This window comes from Strigops habroptila, chromosome Z, assembly GCF_004027225.2.
Source record: "Strigops habroptila isolate Jane chromosome Z, bStrHab1.2.pri, whole genome shotgun sequence".
NCBI lineage: Eukaryota > Metazoa > Chordata > Aves > Psittaciformes > Psittacidae > Strigops > Strigops habroptila.
In genome coordinates this window covers 38,648,847-38,675,584 of record NC_044302.2, presented here as the reverse complement: position 1 = coordinate 38,675,584, position 26,738 = coordinate 38,648,847, and the positions used below count along the sequence as shown (strand labels likewise).

Sequence of the window (26,738 nt, the reverse complement as noted above, 5' to 3'; positions counted from 1 at the left end):
CCCTTGTTCCTTCACCCAGTGGAAGGTTAAGAGCCTCTGGTCTTAAGTAAAGCCTTTTTTCTCCTCCATCTGATAAGGCTGAAATAGTCAGGCTCACCAGGCTCTATTATTTTATGCTGTTGTGTGCAATGTCAAGACTTTGCTGCAATGCAAGCAGTGGTATGCAATTGTTGTTGGGCTCCAGACATGCTTATGTTCTTGCCACTCGCATATTATCTCAAGACTTCTAGAGAATGATTTGAGACACCCCAGCCAGGCAAGTCCTGAAATTAGACCGGAAGTGGCATGCTTTTAATTTGTTGGTTTGTTTTGTTTGTTTTCTCAGTTTTAAGCATGTGTCTGAAAAGCTTTCCCAATACAGTAGGTTTAGAAGCAATATGATAAAATGTGATATTATTTTTTCTTTTGCTTTTGAGTTGCCCTGCTGGAATCGATTACTGGGTAGGAAAGGTCATTTTAGGGAAGCAGCTTTAAGGAGCATTACAACCACAGCTCTTCTAAAAGCTGCTGTTGCTGCTGTTCACTGTACCAAGAAATAAGGAAAAAAAAAAAAAAAATTTTTTTAAAAACCTGAAATTACCAAAAAAAAAAAAAGGATATTCTTTGCATCATTTCTCTTCATCACCTGATAACATGTTATCATAGTCTAGTCATAATGGAGGCTAAGAATTTTTAAGACTGATATGCTGCTATACATTTACTTATAAATATATTTCTAGAAAGAAGCTGTTCTTGTTTTGGCAGTAAAAATGCACTACAATAGTCACACTCATTATCATTAAGATGATAAAAATAATTTATAAATTAATTTCTTTTTCTTAAAAGCATGAGAAAGCAACCAATATAAAAGCAACACAAAAATGGCTGACTTTTTTGAGCACTTGTGTCATTGAACTCCATACAGGGTTTGGCAGTTTATAGTAGGTTGTATTTTCACTCTCAGTCTAACATTCAATATCAGTAAGTTAAGTATCTGGTCTAAGTCAGTAAATCTTGCTTATGATGTATTGCCCTTTGATGCTGTCAGTTTCTCTCCATTGTCTCTACAAGGACATTGGGTAACAGGGTTAGGTTATATATACTTACTCTTAAATAGTTATTGTTACATGAAATGAATCCTACCTTCAAGTCACTAAAAAATTTCATATTATACTGCATGTGGACAAAGGAAATAATCAATAGTGCCGCAATATTTATTATCAGTTTTCCCTATTATAAATTCACTACGGGCATGTTCCATTGCAGCCAAAGATGTGTCTGCAGCTCTGGGTAGATACAAGCCAACTAGCTTTAATCAAGGTAATTATTTCAGCCTTAAAAGTAATGCAACTCCAGCAATATTGAGCTTGCCATGGGGAGCAAAACTTACAGTAAAACATGGTATATAGCCTTAAGTACATCCCATGCTGCTGTGATTGCCCTGCTGTGGTGACCCAGATAGCTAATTTACACCTAGAGAACAGATTTGTCTATATCGGTCCCAGTCACTTTGATCGCAGTAGACATGCTTTAACTCCGTACGATATTTAATCTGTGATTATACATTATACTTTATATATATGAAAGCAGAACTGGGCTGTTTCCTTTTCCTATGCAATGCATCTGATATACCTACTAAAGCAAAGGCTGCTCAATGTAAGCATGCACTGCTTTGCAAATACAGAGCCACCAGTATTTTTCTTGGATAATATTTGTTCCCAGTTGTAGCTATCAGAAGGTCAGAAGAAGTTCAAAATGACATGATGGAGTTTATCTATTTGTTTGGAAAAATGATCTGGATATTGCCATAGCAAGTTATATTGTTTTGGTTGTATGATATAGGATTTTTATATTAATGCCATATTTCAAATGTACTTATAAAACAGTTGAGCTTTGACTACTATAGTTTAGATCTGTGCAGCTTTATAATTGAGACATTTGCAAATTTACAGTTAAAATTATTTTGGCAGGTACTGCACATAGATGCATTTTAAAAGAAAAACTTCGGATAATTGCATCATGATGGATCTTTTGAGTCCTGTTCATTTCTGCTCTCAAAGATATTAAATCAATACAAATCTCAGGACTGACTTTATGCAATATGTGAATGATGTATGTGATGAGGTTTGGATTTTTTTCTCATTTGTGTGCACAGTATATGTAGATGTGCCATTAAAGCTGACAGAGTGCTTAAGCAGAGTTGCAATGTTAATGGCATGGTTTACCTCAGGTGTAAAATGAGAATTGCAATACATATCTTTTATAATATTACAGGTGAAAAGTGCAACAGTCATTTGTTTTAAGTGAGGAAAGGTCTTCCTGCTCTTTCTCTCCCATCACCACAATAATTTAAAAATCTGCCAGCTATCAGCTTGCTGCTGGTTATTATTGTGCTGACTTTTAGAGGATTTACCCCTTACTTCAGAGACGGAAGCATAGATGCTCTGCATTGTGGAGCACGATGCCTTTTGACACTATTTGTAGTCCTTGCATGGAATTTTGTGTCTTCAGGCTTGCTCATGACAGTATGACTTTGGGTCTGATTCTGATTCTATTTACAATGTTAAAAACTTTATTAGAAGCTGAGAGGGGTTTTTTTAGTGCTTGTTGATTTTGAACATTTTTAAAGAAATCACATTTTAGCTTGAGAAAATGTCACAAAAAATGACATTTAAATTTAATGGGTATGAAATGTATCTATAATCAAACTATGTTATTGCTAATGATCTACCTGTAGTGATTGGAATTGATTTAGTTCATAGTCATAACTATAGTGCTAGGAAGACAGTAATCCCTCCTGCATTTTCACTACATTTGGTGTAATAGATGTAGAAGTTAAATCTCCTGAAATGTGGAAAAAGTAGCAAAAAAGTAAATGACAACAGGAAGTGTCATATTCTTCTTTCAGGACTGCCAGACATTCTGTATAATACAGGATATCCTGTATATATAGTGAAGTCAAATATGAAGAGCATACAGGGCACGCTTTATTCTGTACTGTCATGGCAACAGTGCTTTTCTAAACATGCAGCAGCTTAAATTTCCAGAAATTCAGGAAAACAGCAACTGCATCTGGACCTATTACCTGTTCAATTGGTCCAGCACAGGAGGTTTGTTGAGTGTGTGCGTATTGTACACTGTGACTTCTGTCCAGCATTGTTCCAGATTTCACCTTCTTGCTACTTCACATTTCATTACATGACTTCTAAAGGTGGTTATACGGTTTTGGAATGCTGTCAAGAAGATTATTGAAGATGCAGATGTGTATTAATGGGGATCAGCAAAGGTCAGTAGCCCAATCTATATCTCACTGTTGAGCAAAAGTTACTGTTTTTTGTGAGCATTTTTTTGCCACCACCATGCTTCTTTTCAACTTACCCGTCACAGGGCCAGATATTCCAGGACACTATTCTTCCTGCATTCATAGTGAGAGACTCCACTGTACATTTTGCTCTTCCATGTGCTGAACTTTCAGTAATATCAGTGGCATAATAAGTACATAATAACTGAAAAATATTTAAATATCAATATTATACACTGGAATCAGTGAGGAAGTGGAGATTATTACAGCAGTGAAAGATCTGGGGACAAAAGACACACATCCATGCTCAAAACAGGCTTCATTAGTCCTGGTCACTGAGCAACTAGCCTTTGAATTATGGAATGCTCCTGAATGTACCTCATTATTAAGCCTCTGGTAAGTGTCTTTTCTTCTCAGTCAGTTTGTTTATTCATCCTTGATTCCAAGGATTTGCTCCATTTTCTAGTAAGTATAATATATTTCCTATCCACATGCCACATGGGATTACTAGACAATTTACTTATCTGGACAAAATAAATGTCTCTCCTTTGAAGCCTGGACTAACTCACATCCTTCTCTGCTCTCTACTGGAGAAGGAAAAATCTTTGAGAAAAAGAAGCAAATCTTCCATAGTGACATACTATCGTATTCTGTTGGACGATCCTCAGTACTTTTCGACAGAATGATTCAGCAGAGGCTAGAATCATGGTACATTAATCTCTCCCATCTCACTCTTCCCATACTCCCAGTTTCTTGGAGAGTTTTTAGACAAATTTGATTAGACTAAGATGACAGTCCTGGGATTGCAGCAGCTGTTTGGACTGTCTCAGTACAGTATCTTATGTAAAGTTGGCCGTGACTCAGTAATAGCAGTGACTCCCTCCTAATGCTAAAGTACTTTTTCATTTTTTCCTCTCACCTTTTACTTTGATTTCTGGCTGAAAACATTGGACTCCTTCCACCTTTAACTTAGGTGGAGTGAGTGCAAGATACTGAACAACCAAGGGGTTTCAGTTTAGGGATGTTTTCAAAATAACTATAAAAAATTAAATTTACGTTATCCACAATATGCTGGAGGTCAGTTCACCCTCAAAACATAATGTCTGACAATTATGCTTTCTTAGTGTGGGTTAGAAAAAGAATATAGTAGACTTAGGAAAACATCATAATTTAAAATGTGACACATTTCAACAAAGACATAAAACTGTAGGCAGAACAGAAAAGAAGCAAAACCTTAGGAAACCATTACTTCATTAGGACAAATATTTTATGTCTTTTAAAAGACTCCTCATTAAAAAGGGTGAGGTCTAGGACATTCATGTTTGCATGAAATCATAAATCTGCCATTTGAGAACAAGAAGTGCTTCTTTCTATGGATAAATTAATTTTTATTACAGCTTCATCAAATTCTTTAAAAATAGTTAATCTGAATGTATGGGTAAGAGTCAGCACATGGTTATTTTTAATATTCTCTTGTCTTACAAGTGTAGTGGTCAAGCCAGTTAGGAAAGTCAGCTCCATGCAGTAAGTATGCAGTCTGTGAGGAATAAAAAAGCAGTTGAAAAAGGACTCATTTGCTTGTGATTAGCAGGAACATGTTCCCCTTGAGGAACTTCTTAAAATATACAAATCTACTCTATTATTTCCCACATTGCTTAGCTTCTCCCACTCTTCCTTTAGTATGCCTTCCCTTTCCCTTTGCCCTCAAATGGATGGGCTAATATGTGACTTACAGTAGTCTACCTTCCCAATGGACTGGCAGCCAGGGCATGCTGGCAGACCAAGAAATGGCTTAGATTTTAACTTCTCTGCATGTAGATTCAGAGATAATTTTCTCCATGAATGGGAGGGAACTGGTAGAGCTCTGTACTCCACTGGGAAAACCAAGGCTCTTCTCTTCTGGCAGGGGGGAAGTGTGGCAATTCCTGCTTAGCTTGGGAAAACTGGGAAGTTCTCCCCCCCCCATTAATGTAATTGTATTTGAGCAGAGAACTTCTGTGATTATGGATGAGGCAGAAAGAGACAGGAAAAGACTGGGGAAAGGTTATGCTTTCATCACGTTTTCTGGGTCTCTCAATTCATTTATCCTTATCTGTGTCTTTTAGATTGCAAGCTCTTAGGTGCCATGACTGTTTTTATGTATGCCTGTAATAGCCTATCAGTGGTGTACAGCAGATAACTAGTTACAAATTGTAGGAGTTTTCCAAGGAAACCAACCTTTTTTTTTTTTTCCAGAGAATGCTGAGAAACTAAAACTGTTTGCATAAAAATGTCAGTTTCAGGGAAAATTCTGATGAATAAAACTTTGGCAAAAAAATGTTCTGAATCATCTAAACATGTTGTTCTTATATTTTCTAAACAGAAAGCTCATTTCTCAGTTCAGGATTCCTTTCAGTTTTAAAGTTCAGTAAGCTTAAAATAAAACATTTTATTATGGTTTATAAAATCTTGAAATAATCCAAATAACTTTAAAACACCCCAACAAAACCCACAAAATATCAAACAACCCAACCAAACACAGAAAACCTTGTTCAGAAAAATTTTATTGTTATTTTTTTACAAACATTGTGAGGTCTATATCCAGTAAAATACTTTTGCATGCAGCTCTACCTTCAAATTAACATTGATTCATTTCCCCTTTGTATTAAATTTTGAGCATGGTGGGAAAAATCATTAAATAAGAACTGGGTTTTTCTACTTTGTTTTTAGAATTTAGACTCTGGGAAAAAATACAACTCATTTTGGATTAATCATTTTACTGTTAAAATTTTTGATGTGGATTATAATCACTGGTTCTATTGGTTTCTAATTACCACATCTGCTTTGGGTTCTTTTGTAAAAAAGTCAACATTTAAGGCCAGTATACTTGCTGCTCAAACTACTCTCCTATTTCTGAAATATAGCTGCTGCATCTGTTAGCCTACATAAGGCATCTAAGCATTTTCACTTGAAAGTGTTTGGGACAAAAAAAAAATGCCGTGTTACGTAAAATTGTTTTGGCACAGACAGCAGAGTTGAGAAAGGCTGGAAGAATAAAGGTAAGCTGCATAATATTAAAGATGAAACAGAAAAATTTGGAATGGAATAGAGAAAAAGATGAACACAAACCTTTGCATTCAGTCCTTAGTTTTTACTCTAATGAAGCATTCTTGGGTGTTTTCCTGATGCCTTGATAAAATGGGAGACAGAAAAAAGGAGCATGATGAGACAGTGGCTGACGGGAGAGTAGAGGCAAGTAAATAGTATCTTGAGTAACAACGGTTAGATATAGAAAATGAAGTTGGAATTAATAGTAAGAAAAATATTTCTTCATCTATTTAGAAATAAGGACAGAGAAGAGCCAGAATAGCATAAAGGATAGTCTTGTAACAAGACTATCATGCTGTTCTATGCAGTCACGGAACAGCATAACATGTAGATCCAAATGTAACCCTTTATAAAGCATGTTTATGCATTGTATGTAATTTTAGGAGTGAAAGTGTTTGATTCATTCCAGGAACAAGAATACGTGTCTCCTGCTGAATTGCCACACTGTTACTGTCATCATCTCTGTGTTGCTTAGACATCTCCAGTCCCATTATTGTCTTTGTCAGATACCAGATAGCTTCTGAGAACTACCTGAAACCCTGCAGCATGTAGCTTGGCTCCAAGCTAGTCTTTTGGAGATTGGCTAATCTATATTTATTTGTAAATCTGTATCATTCTACAGTGTAAAAAAACTGAGTTCATGTATTGCAAATGAAGACCAGATACAGCCTTACTGATTATTTTTAGATCTAATCTTTCTAGATTATACTTCTTTTTTCTCAGCATGAATCTAGAATGTGGATACCTAAAGGGGAAATGCTTATTTTTTGTTATCAGCCATGTAATTTTCCACAATAAGTGCTTCCATTCTCATCTGCTGAGGCTCTTAGTCAGGTTTTAGTCTTCACAGTGTAAAGATATGATAAGTACATGAGCAGTTACGCAGATTTGCTGGTTGTAGTCTGAGATTAATTACAAAACATAGGTTTGCAACAATAATCATGTCAAAATCTATAAAACATTGATCCTTTTCCATGTCAGCAAATATGGAAATGAAAAGGATGAAGGAAATTTTGAGCTGAAGAGCTGTTGCAACCTGCTGTGTTTCATCCACCGCTATAGACAGGCAAAACATTGTAATGATGAGTCCACCATTTGTTTACAGTATACACAATTTGTGACAGTGTATTTTATAACTCTAAAAATTACACTTAATAAATATGAGAAGGTACAGGTTTTCTTGATTACTTAAACCTAAATGTTTATTCAAGCTTTCATGAGATGTTTGTCCTAATTTAAACAGAGCTAGGACTGCTGAATGGATGCCATTTTTTTGATGTGGACTCAGTACACATGAAACAAGTTTTAATAACATCCACACTCATTTAACCAGTAAATGCATTCTACAGAGGGTTTGCTTCAGCTTGTTTTGCCTACTGCAACCAGAATGAAACTGAAGTCAACTTTTATAGGTAGATTGTATATAAAGGTTTTATACTTCATTTCATGTAATAAAATGATTGCTGGTTTTAATTAAAAAAAATCAGAAGAAACGTGTAAATATTGCTGCTGTAGACCAGAGCAATGCCGTATTACTTGTGTTTTCCCTTTTGGTGTTGATGTTATGTAGAAGTTGGAGTCACTAACATATTGTGGATATTGATGCTGAGAAGGGTAAAAGATAGGCTTGAAACACAGCCTGCAAGATGGAACAGAGCCAATGCACTGAAAAATGGCAAACATCACATTTAACAGCTGGACACAGAAATATTTCTCTTTAATTTGGAAGGAGAAAATTTTTTTCACAGCAGGGCACTCTCAAAAGAACACAACATCAAAGAGGGTGGGTCTCCCCAGTCAAACATCATCTGGCTCCAGTGATGGAGCAAAATGAATGAACTGTCAGGACTTTTTTCCAGTGTGTATGTTTTTGCCAAGTGAAAAGTAAAAGGTTCAGTGGCTTGTTGTGATCACAGACCAAATCCTGATAATGGAAAGCTGATTCCCTAAAGTCTTCCTCTGATCAGGTGACAGGCAACGTCTGAAGAAGAACCCAGATTGATTGATGGTCCACTTTGTATTGATGGCCCCTGCCATCCCGAGAGATAAGTGAGATATGCCAAATGCTTAACAGCTCTGGAGGGCTTCTGCAATTGTGACTCAAGCAATGTTCTAATCTAATGTTATAATCCTCACAGAAACAAACTCCCTTCCAAAGAAACTTAACATGATACTTACCAATACCAGACCTGCACTCTGGCAAGAAAAAAACCCGATTTCACATTCTCCGCTATGCATCCACTGGCAACACCAGCACTACTCCTCAACGCATCCTTTTCATCTGCTTCTTGACTCTGACTTCAGCTCCTAAGTATCACCATGCTGGTTTTCTGACGATCCGACAATCTAACAGATTTGAAGGAATAATATAAGGCAGGCATTTTTTCAATGTAAAAACATGGCAACACAGTTTGTACAGCCATTACTCATTTGTTTTATGAGGAATCTCAGGCATAGTTTATCATATACTTTATTACTTGACCTTTTAATCATCATCTGGGGAACTTAGCATTCCAGACATTCCAAAATATTCCAAACTAATAATATCAGTGTGCCTTATTATTTAAAACTCTCACAGGAGTTAAGTATACTTTCTAAAATACGTCATTTTTACTGAAATTCCTCATTTATAGTGAGCCTTAATGAGACATTTTAAAAAGGATTGAAAGAATTATCTGTGGAGTCTATATTGTAGTAATAAAAGTGTGCTCTGGTGTGATAGATGTTCCATGCATACACTGTGTCCCTACCCATACTTACTTACAACCTCAGAGTGAAGATCAGCAAATGGTACATGCAAAAGAACCAAACCAAAACAAGCTATCAAAATCCTTATTTTCTACAGCCACAGAATCAAGACACAGAATTTAAGTACTTGCTGTAAGTCATGTGACAGAACTTTTTCAGCACAGGAGCTGAATCCAGGCATCTGCAGAGCAATTCCAGTGTCTGAACAGAGGTCCTTAATGCCATTTTAATCCCTGGAAAGTATCTAAGACATAAAGACAGGGCTGACAGGTAAGGGAGATCTGCTTGACTTCTGGAGCAGTCACTGGACGCTCAGCGGGATACTCGGGCCCACCAGAAACATCAGTGGAAACTTAAGTTTTGACATCTGAATATAGCTCTTTGTAACCTAGTTCAGTGCCAAACCCTTATGAATGGGTTACAACCATTACACTAGGCAGCAATGCTTTTGACAGAACAAAGTAATGTTCTTGACATTGCTTGAAAGTGAGGTTACTTCTGGACAGGCTTTCATTCCAGAGTTGGGGTTTTTTTAGACACATAACTCATTTCTGATCCCCCCCCCCACTTTTTTTTTTTCTCATAGAATAACCATGAACCATGAGTCAGGAATTTCAAAGTGAAGGTGGTGGAGGTCATCACCTTCTTGTGAACTGATGAGGTATCTCCAGAGATCCCTTCCAACCTCAAGTGATTCCATGATTCCCTGAGTTGCCGCTGGCTTAAAATGAGACCATAGCTTCTCACAGCAAATGCAAAGGAAACTCTCTGTCTCAAGTCAAGAAGTCTTGCTTAGAAAGTTAGAGGAAATTATATCTGCTTTTACATGCCTAAAAAGCAGACAGGCATGTAGGGTTCCATAGTGTCCAAGTAAGTAGAAACTTGAGTCCCTTTGACTTCAGTGGCAGTTTTAAGTCTAACTTGCTAAAGGATTTTTGCTGGTTTTACTGCGGGATTGAGAATGTCTCTAGGAGCTATGTGCTTGAGAAGATAAGTACCTTTCTATGCCAGTTCTTAAAATGCTTAGGGGTATATGGTGTTGGTTCTTTAAAAATCCTAAAGGTAAAGAAAATAATTAGAAGTCCCAAGTGCTTCAAAGTAAAACCAAACAAAATCCCTAATCAACAAGCTTTATTTACGGAATGATAGCTGTGCCATATATTCAATGTGCCAGATTTTTATGTGTCTGAAATTATCGCTGATCATTGAGGCTGGGATTTGTAAGCCTAAAATCTGCTACCTTCCTGGAAGTGCTATTACACACATAGACACAATTTCATGCATAAAGCTATGAGAACATAGATTGGAACCATGTTTTGAAACCGAAAATGTGCTCAACAGAAATTGCAGGAGTAAAGAATCAAAAACTGTTCTCTCCTTGTGCCATCAGCTTCCTCTTGGTCAGTAGTAAGGTAAGCCCTGAGTCACATTTGAACAGCAGACCTTCCTTGTTGTCCCTACAACTACCTTCCTTCTAGCATATTAAAATCAGTGCAGTTTAGAATGATTTCCACTTACGAGTGTTCTTTGGTCCCCAGTGATTTCTCCAAGGTCACCAAATTATCAGTAAGTCACCTTAGGATCTATGTACTCACTCAGTTGTTTCACCTGCATTGCCTAATTTTTGATGCTGAGTGATGAAATCAGACAAAACTTGGTTTTGCACATACTGCTTTGGAGTGTGGTCCTCTGTCACATTATGTCTGTGGTTTACTATTCTACCCCTTTAATTCATTGTCTAACTGGATGAGTATACTAACTATACGGAAATAGGCTGAAAGAACATCTCAGCTGAATGACAGAGGACAATGGTTGCTTGTAAAAGAATGAAAAAATATGAAACAAATGCCTTTAAATTTCCCTTTGCAATGTCTGAAGTTTTTGTGAAGCTGCAAGAAAATTTCCAAAGCTCTGTCATTACTTAGTAATGATGTTCTCAGGGGCATCAGGGGCAACAAAGATCACCATAACTGGCTTGATTTCTGGGCTCAGAATATCACCTTAGGAGCTTTATTATGCAGTGAGTTCAGTGAGGCTTTCCAGATGAGTGATGGTTTTCAGCATCAGGCCGTACAGTCTTCTTGTAAATCCCTTCCTAATATGTGTACTGGGATATACGTCTACCAGCCAACTGGTGTGAAAGTCTTCTGTTTGGGTTATTTCAGCTTTGATCATTAGCCTCCCTGTTTTTAAATCATTTTTTCCTTTTTACTCAGTTTTCTTCCTGGTCTCTTTTGAAACCGAGCCTAGATTGGCAACACTTTTTGTCTTCATGTTCCATGTCCCACATAAATGAGACTGCAGAGAACACCTTCAGTTTGTTGCCCTCACATGGTCTTCCGCTACTGGGGCTGCACCGGAATGCGGTGCAGTGAGGAGCATGGAAATTCCAATGCCGAACAAAAATGTCTCCATTGCAGAATGATCTGTGGCTGGAGTTCCACTGCTTTTTCTGTCCTGTCACTGGACCTGTCAGGAGAATCATAGAATCATAGAATCATAGAATCGTAAGGGTTGGAAAGGACCTTAAGATCATCTAGTTCCAACTCCCCTGCCATGGGCAGGGACACCTTGCCCTAAACCACACACTGAGGAGGCCATGTTACATCAGTGGGTACTGCAAGAGCACTGGTCTTTTACAGACCTGTTTGCACGTGTACAAGTTTCTGACTCCACGTGTGTTTTTTCTGCTCTGCGCCATCCCAATTTTGCCTTATTGTTGAGTAACACTGGTTTGCTTTTCGTGTAATTCTTCCCCATTCCAGGACCTCCATGGGTTAGTGTCAAAACAAACAGTTGAGACTTGTTTTAAAACCAAATAAATTAGTGAAGTCCACATAATCAGCAGAACATTGCTCTCATGATATTTTCTGGAATAAGGCCCCAATCTTCCAACTGCTTACACAGATGCTTGATTTCACACACAAGTAGTCCCATTGATGTCAATGTACAACATGTGCATAAGTGTTTGCTGCACTGGAGTCTAAGTGAGAGATATTGCAAGATGTACACTCACATATCAGATGTAACTAATTATAAAAAATTGCTTTGAATATTGTGAGCAGTTAAAGACCATTGGCTGTCAGTATACATTTCTGTACATTTTCACAGAGGTGTTGCATCACAGGGAGATTATTGCCAACAAATGTTGGAGAACTTTTTGGTCTGATTTTAACCAGTGAGGCCTTCTGAAATTTCCTCCTTGCTCACTTATTTTGCATTTCTATTCTGTTAATAGTTTACAGCAGTTCAGAATGATTCGGTGCAGTTAAAAACATTTGGAAATCTTCATGCTAATTCAAAGTGTAAAGCAATTGACACCAGCTTGCATGTAAAACAAAAACTGCAAAAGCAGAAATCATTCTTTAAATGAACTGTTGCATTTTCTGTATGGCAACAAAGTATTATCCAGTTGCTTAAGAAAATAGAAGCACTTCAAAGTAATTTCACATACATGTAAAGCCTGTAGTAACTAGCTTTCACTGTCTACATAATAATAAACCCAAAGTGTTCTTATTTCATTATAAGCCAGTAAGCTTTGATGTTATCTGTAACATATTTACATTTTTATTTCTGGTACCTATCCATAAAGAATTTGAAGGCATATTTTATGTGGCAAAACAAATCAGTTAGTCTTATGAATGGAATTCACATACTGGAATGTATGTGAAGCATTTATAACTAATGTCTTTCTGAAACAATGTCCATACAGACGAATAGGGAACTGGTCCAAATGTTTCCACTTAGAGTAAAATGAGGTTGCTGACATATATACTATTATTTTTTTCATACCAGTTTTATGTGTGTAGTTGATTATTACAGATTCAAAATTTACTGGGCACCAAAGTTAGGGTTATCACAATGTGATGAATAGGCACTTCTTCATAGTGGTGAAGAGTAATTTGCTTGTTTACTGTATAGGTAATTTAAAAGATAGTATGTAATTTACAAAGTATTACAACGTTTGAGATGTGGTCTTTGTAAAGGATGTTATTAATGCTATTATTATCTATCAATCAACATCAATGTTTCTTTTCATTTAAGCTATATTTGGAGACTTTTCCAAATGTGTTGCATTTTGCTTCTCAGTTTCATTGTATTTTGTATTTTCTTTTATTTCCTTACAATGTTTGCTGAATAGTCTGACTTGGTCACCAAGCTAGTGGGTAAAAGGAGAAAGATGTGATGGCTAAATGCATGTTTGTTTCTACTCAGCTTTCTCATTCAGTGGGTAACAGGGAAAAGATGCATACTCAGAAGACCCTTCTTCTTCTAAATCAGATGCCCTACTCCTAATAATAAAGACATTTAAAGTCTAAAAGCATTCATTCTTCAAACAGTTGTTATCATCAAATATGAACCCAGTTTTAGTTTGATTTTCAACCTAAACTATGCTCAGATGTAATCTATTCAGGGAATTTTGTTAGTTGTTTCTTCTCTTCCAGTTCCTGCAGCATTTTCTTCTGAAAGTTTCAAACTTTGTAGATAATGAGGTACTTTGGCAGTGTGTTGATTTCAAAGAGAGCTGGGCACCGATGTACTACAAAGAATCCAATCTAAATGAGTGAGTTATCAAGTCATGCATACAATCCAGTTTTCTTTCAGTTTGACATGATTAGAAGTGCTAAAAAATAGATAATGTAGACATGCCATAATAAACGCCAGAAGTCATTGCCATTTTGTTTAGCAATCACTGCCTTAGGCAAGTCAAATCACTGAATTGTACTAGTTATTCCAGGGGGTGAATACAATGCTATAAAGAAAATTTAACAGCAACAGCAAAAAAAGTTTTAAAAATTGCTGTTTCCTTCAAAGGAAAGTCAGATAGTGGAACCAGCCCAGAAAGGACCATACTAGACACACAAATCCTGGACCTTTTTGCCTATACCTTTTTTCTCCTAACCTCCAAATGAACAAAGGGGCAGAGAAACACGGCCTGAGTGGATGAAGAGTTATGACTCATAGAGAGGAAACTGGACTCCGAAGTTTAGGATGTGCCTAAAAGTTTATGTGTCAGGCAGTAGGTTTTGCTGGCTCTGACAAAAGGTCAAAAGCAGGGCTGCTCTCTCTAGTGTCAGGAATAGGCTTTATAGGTCTACTCTCTGGATGTAATCTTGCATAACTATGCAATGCAGCATGGACAACAAACAGGAGGATCTGGAAGCCATTGTGCAGCAGGAAAATGATGATATAGTTACCATCACGGAAACATGGTGGAATGACTTGCACAACTGGAGTGCTGCAATGGATGGCTATAAACTCTTCGGAGAGGATAGGCAAGGAAGGAGAGGTGGTGGGGTAGTTCTGTGTGTTAGGGAGAAAAAAGGAAGAAGAATGCTGAAGTACTCAATACCTTCTTTGCTTCAGTCTTTAATAGTAAGACCAGTTGTTCTTGGAATATTCAGACCCTGAGCTGGAAGACAGGGATGGGGAGCAGAATGAAGCCCCTATAATCCAAGGGGAAATGGTCAGCATCCTGGTACAGCACCTAGATGCACACAAGTCTCTCGGGCCAGATGGGATGCAGACAAGGGTACTGAGGGAGCTGGTGAAAGTATTTATTTACTGACACACTTCCAAACATTTATCACAGTCCTGGCTAAATGAGGAGGTCCCAGTTGGCTAGAGGTTAGAATATTTGTTGTCCATCTACCAGAAGGGCCAGAAGGAAGATATAGGAAACTATGGGCCTGCCAGCCTGACACTGGTGCCAGGGAAGGTTATGAAGCAGATCATCTTGAGTGCCCTCACATGGCACAAATAGAACAACCAAGAGACCAGGCCCTGTCCGTGTGGGTTCGTGAAAGGCAGGTCCTGCTTGACTAATGTGGTCTCCCTCCATGACAAGACCTGCTTAGTGGATGAGGAAAAGGCTGTGGATGTTCAAAAAGTAAAGGCTTTAGGAAAGCCCTTAGCAAAACCTTAGACATTATTTCCCACAGCATTCTCCTGGAGATACTACCTGCTCATGGCTTGGATGGGTGTACTCTTTGCTGGGTAAAAAACTGTCTGGATGGCCAAGCCCACCAAGTGATGGTGAATGGAGTTAAATCCAGTGGTGTTCCACAGGGCTCAGTACTGGGTCCAGTTCTGTTTAATCTCTGCTGATGATCTGGAGGAGGGGACGGAGTGCACCCTCAATAAGTTTACAGATGACACGAAGTTGGGCAGGAGTGTTGATCTGTCTGAGGGTAGGCAGGCTCTGTGAGGGATCTGGACAGGCTGGATTGATGGGCTGTGGCCAGACATGTGAGGTTCAACAAGGCAAAGTGCCGGGTCCTGCACTTGGGACACAACAACCCCATACAACACTACAGGCTGGAGGAAGAGTGGCTGGAAAGCTACTCAGCGGAAAAAGACCTGGGGTTGATGATTGACAGAGCTGAACATGAGCCATCTTGTGCTCAGGCAGCCAAGAACACCAACAGCATCCTGGCCTGTATCAGCAACCGTGTGGCCAGCAGGGCCAGGGCAGTGACCATCCCCCTGTACTGGGCACTGGTGAGGCTGTACCTCGAATCCTGTGTTCAGTTCTGGGCCCCTCACTACAACAGAGACATTGAGGTGCTGGAGCAGGGCAGAGAAGGGCAATGAAGCTGGTGAAGGGTCTGGAGCACAAGTCTGATGAGGAATGACTGAGGGAACTGGGGTGTTTAGTCTGGAGAAGGGAAGTCTTAAGAGGGATCTTACTGCTCTATACAGCTACATGAGAGGCAGTTGCAGTGAGGTGGGTATTGGTCTCTTCTCCTAAGTAACAAGTTACAGAAAAAGAGGTAATGGCCTCAAGTTGTGCCAGGTGAGGTTTAAATTGGATATTAAGAACAATTTCTTCACTGAAAATTTCTTCAAGCACTGGAACAGGCTGTGCAGGGCAGTGGTGGAGTCACCATCCCTGAAGGTATTTAAAAGACATTTAGATGTGGCACTGGGGGACATGGTTTAGTGGTGGACTTGGCAGTACTAAGTAACGGTTGGACTCATTGGTCTTAAAGCTCTTTTCCAAACTAAAAGAATCTATGATTCTATAATTGCACACCTTATACAAACTGTCAGCTGAGTACCCAGGCTTATAAACTTAGTACTTTTCTTGGTATTGTTTTCAACTTCTGTTTAGGATACAGTCACCTGTAGAGGATGTTGTAGTATTTTTGTGTCAAAAACAAGGTCTCACAGGAGTGAGATTTGCCTAATGTAGAGATTATTCAGTTCTAATGTCCAAAACAGCAAAGGAAGAAGGTTTCTGTGTTGCTGTGGCTTGTAGGTTCATACATTATTGTAGAAAGCATATAATTTGTATGGCTGCTACCATTTCTGACATGTCAGTATCATCAGACTGTTACAATCAACAATTTATGAAATTTATGTACTCATCAAAAGTACTCCTTGCTGTCTTGACTCTTCCCACTGAAGGCAAGGGTAGAACTTCTTGTGGGAGGAGAAGGCTAATGCTGAGTCATTTGAAAATCCTATGACCTTATGCATGATGTCAATTAGAACAGCAGTAAACAGCAAAAGGCAAGGTTCTCTACTAATGGTAAGAATTAATTCTTGCATGTTTTGTGGTTTTCTTCACATTTCTTTTGATGTCTTACTATGTAAAAAATTACTCTATTAGCTACTTTTGCAATACAGAAGTATATCCAAAGAAAGATTCCACTTTCAGGAACAGTTTTTCTCCCTCTGCCTGCAGGGGAAATGAGAGGTCAAGTAAACTGTATGATACCACCTTTTTTATTTGACTATATGGAAAAATAAAACACAGGCAGAATTTCTAAAGACACGATCCTTTAGCAGGCTACGGAAAGAGAACAAAGAAAAGCAACAGATAGAGAGGAAAAAACTGCAATAAACCAACAGTTTTCCTCTCCCTGTCTATTCTATGAAATTGTTTTTAATTGCTTTGTAACTTCACGTTCTCTGCAGCTGTGCTGTTACGTTTGGATTCCTTTATTCTAGAATTCTGTGGCGTCTATAGCAGAAACTGGAACAGCAGTCTTTAGCTTTAGATTTTATTTTACCCCCATCTATCCACGTGAGCAATACTGATGATTGTCAGTACTGAAGTAATTTAGAGTTCTCAGAAGGCTCTTTAGCTCTCAGCCTTATCTGTTAATACTACTTAAATATTTCACAGTTCTATCTACGCTTGGGATGTTGCCAGAGTGACAGATGTTCCAGCAATTGCTGTTTACTTTACTTAGTAATGGTCGTTCGTAGAGCATCACTTACATGGGACACCATGTGCTTTAGAAAGGATATTATTATTGCCATTATACATTGCTATAATCTTTGTCATTAAAAGTTTCAGTACCTATAACCTCCAAATAATTGTAAGTAAACAATCCAACAAGTAATAAATCCAGTCCTTCATATTAAATTTATATTTGCATGCCATTACAAGATGAACCTGACCTGTATTTATGTCTCAATTACTGAGTAAGCTCAGGGGAGTTTACAAAGGAAGGGAATATACAAAATGAAAAAGAAATTACTTGAATTGTGCTGATTACACCTCAGACTTACTTTCCTGGAAAATGAAGGTGTTTCTTTTGTATTCCAAAGTCAGAGGATTAAATTCAGAGAGTAATAATATGGTTCACATTCTGAGTCTCTTGATATGTAACATAGCAGTAAACTACCTGTAAATCGCCAAGAACCTATTAAGAAGTTAATTAATTATATGGGAACTGCAAAGGAGGAACACGAGGAATGCCAAATGAGAAGGTGAGTGCAGTCCTCTTGTATCAGACTCTGGTCTCTGACAGCAGTCTGGTGCATTCCTCAGAATTGGAAAACGCCATAAAAAAGAAATCTTAAAGTTCTGAAACATTTAAAGCAAAAGCAGAAAGCCCCTTAAAGCTCAGCAAAACCAACAGTTAACAAGTACTCTATCTCAGAAGAGGGAAAAGAATCAGTAAGCAGTTTAGGTAACACTTCCAACTGTAATCAAAATAGAAAAACAAAATAATTATGTGTATTTCCACCACTTAAAGCAATGACTGTTGTGAGATAGATAAAAACCCACATGCATTCTCCATAGAGAGTTGGAGAAATGGTGTTTTACTTTGTCAGGAGGATCTTGCAATGTATTAAAAGTTACATCAGATTAGATGAATGTAGTGAGGTAGTCAAAGATTTTCATTAACATCAGTTTTTTAACAGATACTATGAGTGTTAAAGTGCGTATACATGTGTTTATATGTACAGTACAGATGAGGGCAAATATGTGTATTCATATAGTTTGCTACAGTGTCTGGGTTGCACTAAAGGTTTGCTTTTCCTCTGTTATGGAAGGTCATGGGTTGCTTCCTTGTGATGGTTTCTCAAGGAAATTGTACAGGAGTCACCAGATTTAGGCAATTGTAAAATGAATAAGAACTGGTGCATGATGGTAATATGAATTTATATGAATATATACAAGCACTGCAGTTAAGGTTTTTAGTGTTTTGCTTCCCCTCCCCCCCCCCCCCCCCCCCCCCATTTTAACCTGTATTACGCAATTTGACAAGTAAACAAATACAGTGCAATGTTATTTCCTTTCTAAGTTAGGTTTTCCGGTACTGGAGTACTCTGTCTGTTTTCTCTGACTTTTTTTCACAACTCAGTGCATGTTGGGGTAGCATCTTGTTTGTCCAGGATGCTACCCCAACATGCATTTGGTTAGGTTCTGCTTGGTCCTTATCACAGGCACTATGGAACAAATGATAAGGATCTCTGCATACACTTGATTTCCCTGTCTCTCATGCTCTAAAAGTGGATATATTGCTCCTGATTATTCTCAGTCCCTCTTGATCAAAAGCAAAAGCAAGACTGGATCCTGAATTTGAGACTCGCATGTGGTGGAGTATAGAATTAGATTCTGATTCCTGTGTATGTTTTTTTGAGCATTGTAGGAAACCCACTTTTAATAAATCAGAAATATTGAATATAGTCAAGTTTTCTGAGATTATTCTCTTTATATTGAAATAGAAATGCTAGATTGTTAATTTTTTTTTCTAGAAATCTTCAAAATAATAAATGTTCTTCCCCCTTAATTAGCAGAATTAGTACTTTCAAGAAGACATCAGTTTAGGCTTATGTAATTTCAAAAGGGATAACATTTTTGGGGTAGGATTGTTAAAGCAGATGGGGGGGGCAAAAGAGCTGAAGATCAGGTTTTCTTCAGATAAGATCTTAATTGTTCAGATGAATTGTTGAAGTTTAGCAAAGTAATGGTGTGCTAGGTAAAAATCCTGTGACACCAGGCGCTTTTACTAGGATTAGCACTTTCTAAATGACATTTTTAAGCAGTCAGAAGCACAGGTGTGAATGAAACATGTATTTTCATTTCAGAACCAATTTCCAGATCAATTTCATTCCTTGATGTGAGAGGCAGCATTCAGTGCTGAATAGACATAATACTGTCTGTTATTTGTAAAATCATCATAACTGTCTCACATGTCCTTAGCAGAGATGTCATGTTTAGGAAAACCATGATTCCCTCAGGACTGGTTGCTCATTTACTAGTTCAAAAATTATATGTCTCGAGAGCTTCTAAAGACATCTTTGACTGCCTTTTTCCTTCTAGTCTCATTTGTTTTGGTATTATGAATCCTACAACTCCCTAATGTACCATGTGAGGTTGCTGAAGTACATATTCTTGCTGCAACCAAGATGTGAAGGAAGGGGTACTTGTTTAGGGATTACTACTGCCCCTTGTTCAAATGTTCCAACAATTTCAATGAAGTCTTTATGTCCAGATTTTCTTGTTTATGTGTCAGTTCATTATTTAAGGCCAGCCTGTCAAAATAGGTTAAATATTCTTTGGGAAACATGATCACATCTTTGAGACACCACAAACATGTTTAACACAAAAAGATTGGCTTGATAAAAGAAACATAATAAACTTGCATCCCACAAAATACTTTTCTGCTGTTCCATGTAGATTTCTAAGAGCATCAGTACATAATGACAAACCTCATGGCAATAAATTCGTGGAAAAGACACCGGCAAAGTGGTGAAAATGATTGCTGATGATTTGTTCTAACTACTTGACCTTGTGACATCTTCCCCAGATATATGATCAAGATGGGACACTGCAGCACTTTATTGATGGTGGGGAACCCAGTAAGTCAAGCTGGATGAGGTATATCCGATGTGCAAGGCACTGCGGGGAACAGAACTTAACAGTGGTTCAGTATAGGTAAAGTATATTTTTATTTACTCAATGCAACAAAATGAAATGTTTTTAGTGAAAAACCAGAATGTAACTGTCACCAGTACTACAGCCTTTGATTGCAAAAACAGTAGCAGGGCTTTTGTGAATGTGCTTATTCGGGGCAACACAAAAGCTGCAAAGCGGAGCTCCTGGAAATAAATACAGCCCCGCATCGCTCATGTGCCCACCACACCTCACAGACACCTCTGCACTTTTTCAGTCTAATCAGAAGGAAGCTAACACAAGCAACCCTCTGCCCTTAATAAAGATGCATGTGCTAGAAGAAGGGGAAAAATGGCAGGAGAGGGGCTTTGAGCCCAAATGCTATCTAAGAGTCAGTCATGAAGCATGTATACACCTAAAGCTTAAACATTGAGTGCACCTGTGAGCCGAGACTGCTAGTGCTTGTGTCTCTTATGTCGCTGGCTAAAGAAGGTCAAAATGTGAAGAAAAATGTAGAGAAATTGTGGTGCATTTTACTTCGTACTCGCAAACAGACCCAGAAAACCCAGACAACACGTTACATAAATACATTATCTCAGCTATAAACAAATCTTTTGCCTCAGAATCAGAAGCAACTGCTTGGCCTTATTAAATGTGGTAGGAAGTACATCAAAGAATGCCCTGGGCTTACCAGTTGCAATAAGCAATCCCGATTTTCGTTAGTCGCTTTAGAGAGTAGAGTTTCTTTTCTTTAGGAAGAACCTTAAACTATTTAAAGTACCTTTAAAATTAAAAATAAAACATACAAAAGCAAGCTAAAATAAAAAATATAAAGTTTGATTATCCCATAGGGTTCCAATTTAACAATGGTAACATTGTTCAATTGCATTTTCAGCTTTTTTATTCTCTGGCCAGTTGACTGAACAATGCTGCAGTTAAAAGAATAACAATCCTATTTATACATTACAAGTATTTTATTATACACTTAAATATCTGATATCTATGCCTAAAATCCCATTGGATTTTAGATAAACACACTGGATAGTGAATAAAGATTACTGTGATGAAAGAGTATTTTTGTAGGTATCTTGTGAACTATTTCTCAATGTGATGGTGTGTGCGTGCACACATACAAATATAAATAAGAAAAAAATATATATGCGTACATATATATAGATGACAAACCTAAATGAAAAGTGAACATGAGAAAGTCATTACACATCTGTCAATATTAAGTGGATTTTACAACTCTCCTTTCATGATGGAGTTTTTACTTAGAGTTCCCTCTGTTGATCTGTTTTCTATTACTTCAGATCTTTATAAAATGAACTACAAAAACACAATTTAAAAAACTGGCATCCATCACCAGTGACTGCATCCAAGTGTAAGAAAATAGAAAAGTTGGACACTGAAAAACCAGCCTAATTTTTATTGTACATGGACGTCCTCCTCACAGAAAGTCAGCTGGTTTAAATTCATTCTGTTATGATTTGTAATATCTAAATGGAATTTTCTTCAAAGTGCTCTTGATTGATTGACCCTTAGCTGAACGTTTTGTTTTTATTTTGAGGCTGACAATAATGTTTGTTGGCATGTGTTCTGCTTCAACTGCGTTGGGACGCCATGAAGCTATCTTTATGAGTCATCCAACCACAATACTAAATACATGTCAGCAAAGGAAATATTATCCGAACAGGGAAAAATCCCTTTGATGTACTTCAGCATGCAGAGATTTCTGCAAGTTTTGGAAGCTCTGCACACTTGTAAGGGACGGTGTATGCTTACACTTTTTTTCTTTGCCTACTCCAAGCCCCACAGACCACCCATTGCTCAAAAACAGTTCTGCTCTTTCAGCGGCAAAGCGTGCCATTTGGTTTTAACACATTCATTTGCCGGGCTGCTGTGTTTATGTTAAGGGAAGCCAAACTGCGAGATGAAATGTTACAAGGGTGAAGTACAAAGTAGACTCAATTTTTCTCAAGTTAGGAGATGCTAGTAATTTATAGGGTGGCTCCGACTTTTATTTTTATGTAACAGTGGAAAGGACTAAGGAAATGCATAGCTCTGGGAAGAGAGAGGGAAGAGGAGAGAAGAAGGAAGAGGAGAAAAGGAGAGGGAGAGGCACAAAGGGGAGAGTTTTTGTCAGATATTCATAGAAGGTTAGGAAAACCGTTCTGCTTAGCTAGCAGTGCCCTCCTGAGACAGGGTGGCAGTAAGCGAGGAAAATAACAAGATAAATGAAATTTTTGCTGCTGCTAGTAAAATATTGAGAATCTGCACTTTTTTATTGATCTTTATGATCCTGTTGCCAGGAGCCACTTTGCGGTGACAAAATATGTTGACAAGTGCATATCTCACGGCCATGAAAAATGTGGTAAAAAGATTCTCCTTATGTCTGCAGTGTTATACAAGGAACAAATTGCATCGCTACAGCCAATTCTTTATAGAAAGTCCAAATTTAAGGCCTACCAACCCTAAACACTTTTATCTTGAACTTCAGGCTAACGTTTGTAGCAATTCTTCACTCAGAAAACCAGTTGAGGCCTAACATTTTTTTTTCGGTCTATAGATGTTTTTCTGCCTCACATAAGCTGTTGTAAAAAATGGTCATTTCGACTGTATCATTTTGGTATGTAATCCTTCAGCAAGAGTGGAGTGTTCTTCTTTTATATATTGAATTTCTATCCATCTCACAGGAGTGTATTTTACTGTTCCGTGTGAAGCCTAAGGGAAAAGCCACTACAAACTGATAATATTTTTATTTTATCTTGTGCCTGATTCTAATCTCACACAGAGTTTGCCCCCATGTAAATCTGTTCTGTGTAGAAGTATCACTCTGAAGCTATTTACACCAGTGCAAGATCAGGATAAGGCTCTTGTTTTTATGCTAGAGATTCCAGGATTTTTCCTTCCCCCTGCCTCAACTCCCAGTTCAATGGTCTAGGACTACCTACAGGTAGTGTGATAAGATACCACATTTACGCTAACACGAAATTATACTTACTGAAGGATCATCAACGTTACCTCATGTTCCATAAAAGGGAAGATTTTATGGCTCAGATTTGTTCTGAACCATAGATTTGTTATCAAATCTGAAACAGATTTGTTCAGATTTATGTTCAGATTGACCCCATTTTTGCATTTCCCTAAATCAAAGTCTGTTTTACTTAGCAATCCAAGATCTCACTTTTGCTGTAATGAAAGGCCATGTTACACTACTTCAAACCTCTTGCTAAATGAACTTGTTAAAATGAAAGAACTGTTGTCTATTTGCCCCTAAAATAAGTTAACTTTAGTTTAGATGACAAATGCAAAGCTGTTTAAATGGTTCAGCTTACTGAACTATGTGCAGAACTCTGATGCTGCTACGGTGTGAGCAAACTGTAGCATTTCTAAAATCACTTTAAAAGGGACAGTGCAAGAAAATACTTGTCTTTTCATAAAATCTTGGTGCTTGTAGAATTTTAGTGTTTAAAATGTGCTAGGAACGAAGGCCTGTAAGCTCTTTCTTACTTTATGCTAAAGGAACAAAGCCATTTCTTAATGATTGATAGATTTGGTTTTAAAATAATCAGTAAGTTGTTCTTTTAGTTATCTGCAGAAGGGCTTCTAAAACTATGGATTTCTACTGTAATGCTGTATCATACTGTGTATGATAAGAGGAGAATGCTGTATTTCTAAATTAGGCTTTTTTTTCTTTTTCTCTTGATTAGGTCAAATATATTCTACCGGGCTTGCATAGATATTCCTAGAGGCACTGAGCTGTTGGTCTGGTACAATGACAGTTACACATCTTTCTTTGGAATCCCTCTCCAGTGCATTGCACAAGACGAAAATTGTAAGTTGTTTCTTGAATTTCTACCTCTGTAAACCAGAATTCCTGTTTCATACCTAATCAGCTATATTTCTAGAGTGTTCTAGGACATATTAAATTAAATTTAAGGTGAGATTGATGTGTGCAAAACAAAACCCTGAAGCTGATACACTGAGGCTGTGCAAAATCATGGTATGGTTATCTAAATAAATTGAGGTGTTTGGAAGTGTGCAGATGTGTGCAGTTTAATAGCAGATTTCATAGAATCATAGAATCATAGATGCATAGAGTCATGGATGCATTTCCTACCATGGCAGCCCCACTTAGCTTGATAGCATGTAGAATCACTGTTCTAAGTGATTCATTCCTGGTCTATTCCTAACTAATTTGCTTGGCCCTCTCTGTTGTTATCAGACCTATCCCAAGACACTGTCTTGCCAAAACAGGAAGGTATTGCAGGTCTATGAGGCCTCTGTTAGTGATCCTTCATTCTATTACCACTGACTATGTTGAGAAAAGCTTTGTCCGACTGATTGTAGACATGAGATCCTTGTGGTTAAAAGGTAAAAGCCAGCCTCTCTAAATAATAACTGAATGTAAGTAATCTGAAATGACAATGAACCTCCATTCCATCCTAGCCATTCCGATTTCCATGCATTCTTCTACTCCTTCTCAATATTTTTAGTTTGCTAGGAATTGTAACAAAATTAAGCATGTAACTCTAACACAGACCCAGTGCAATTTAGAGCTGGATACCTTTGTCTGTAGTGGGAATGGGTAGTCCAAGCATATCCTTCAGTTTCACTGTGTGTGGAACTTGGTTAGAGCTTGCATCAAAGACCTCACTTCCATTTTGACAGCTATGTGTATCTATATGGTGGAAGAAACTAATAATGGATGCCTAATTGACTTTGGTCTAAAGTAACCCTGTGGCTACCCACACTTAATCAATTACATACAAGATGTATTTTTTTGGTCAAGTACTTGGATACTTAAACAGCAGTGCTAGGATGAACTCATGTCTCGTAGCAACTTAAATACTGAACTATACAGCAATAAACCAGCAAGATAGTAGGGATTAAACTGTCAAAAATAAACACCCTTTTTCATCTTGAGTTTCCAAATCTGTTGGGCTTGAGAAAGGTTTAAAAGAAATTTAATTACTGGCAGTAATGTTTGCTGATAAAACTCACTGCTCTGCAGTGTGTAATATAGAAATATTATTTTTTCTTTCATGAAGCTTACAAAACCTTTATTTGAAAAGCAAAGCATTAAGCCTAAAATCTTTAAATATTGTCACTTGCTATTTTGCTGTGAGAGAAACCAGAGTTTCATCCACAGAGAGACTAACATGGGTAAATGAAATTCATCTCTGAGCATAGAGATGCAGGCTTGATTGACTTAAGTGCCACTTAAGCCTTCAGACTAGACCTTCTGCTTATCTTCTCTTCTGCACACGAGTATTTTCACCCAGTACAAATTCTGCCTATATTCCTTAGGTCTTTAATATACTGATCTTATTACTTCAGTGGGCTTCTACGAATAGAATATCCATACTTCTCATGTGAGGATGTGGGGGCAAAATGAAAGTATACAAATTGCTTCTTGTACTCAAGAGACATAGAAGATGCATTGTATGTCTGGAAACTTCTGTTAGACAGCCCAATCGATGTAACTCTACATAGAAATCAGGTCCTCAGATACTCCAGAAAAGCATAGACTAGGAAGGACCACAACTTAAGTAAATTAAATAGCGTGTAATATTATAATATTGGAGTCACTACAATTGATGGAAAGTAGTAGAACATAACTCTGTGAAGTAACTGGCATTATTTGAGGTATTACCAAAACATTAGTTTGAGTTATGGTTTTATTGTACATTAAATAATATTAGATTATTCCAGCTTATAACTGAAATTGAATTCTCATATTTGTCATTAGAAATCTAAAATCATGTCTTACCTAAACAGAGTTGGATTTTCTAATCACCTGTTCAGTAGGTGCTATGTACCTATACGCTTTGTGAGAGTAACTGTGTGAACACATGTAGACATAGACGTATACATACAACATATTTAATTTTAAAATCTCCATTAAAATATTATCTGATGAGGTTGAGTGTGCCAAAATTGGAAAGCATGAGAAGGTACTGGGCCCAGGTGGCCGAAATTATGCTTCTTTTGCATTGTGGTACAATTTTTGTTAGCTGACCCTATTTTTCCATAGGACTCTTGCTTCATTCACTGCATGAACTAGATGATACTCAAGGAGTGAGGCAGCAGCTCAACTTTCTTGTATATGTTTGACCTCCTGCCTTCCTTATCATGCAACGTTCAAATTCAGCATTAAATCACTTCTTTGTGAGAATAGCTATATTGAGAGGATAAGGGAACTATTGCAGCAGTAAGCCCTCTTGTACCTCAAGGAGTGCCTGAGCAAGGGTTTTTGTCCCCACACTCTCAAAATTCATGCTTGTCTGTGATAGAGCAATTGGACATGCTGAGTGAAACATGCAGAGTGAGGGTATCACAAGTGCAACAATATTTTCTTTCAGATGACAATCCCGTTTGTGCAATAAATGTATATCCCAGTCAGGCTTCACTGAGTCCTTTCAGTCTCAGATACTCCTTTGCATGAGTGTTCATTTCAGTGTCACAGAAACAGCATCC

At 37.7% G+C, this 26,738-nt stretch overlaps 1 protein-coding gene across 1 annotated transcript in view; it reads left to right on the top strand.

Annotated features, from left to right (window-relative positions):
- The window catches only part of PRDM6 (PR/SET domain 6), a 71,835-nt gene that overhangs the window by 28,260 nt on the left and 16,837 nt on the right, over positions 1-26,738 (top strand). Inside the window, exons 3-4 of the mRNA XM_030512749.1 lie at positions 20,170-20,297; positions 23,969-24,093. Coding sequence (XP_030368609.1) covers positions 20,170-20,297; positions 23,969-24,093 — 253 coding nt within the window. The remainder of the gene's footprint in view (positions 1-20,169; positions 20,298-23,968; positions 24,094-26,738) is intronic.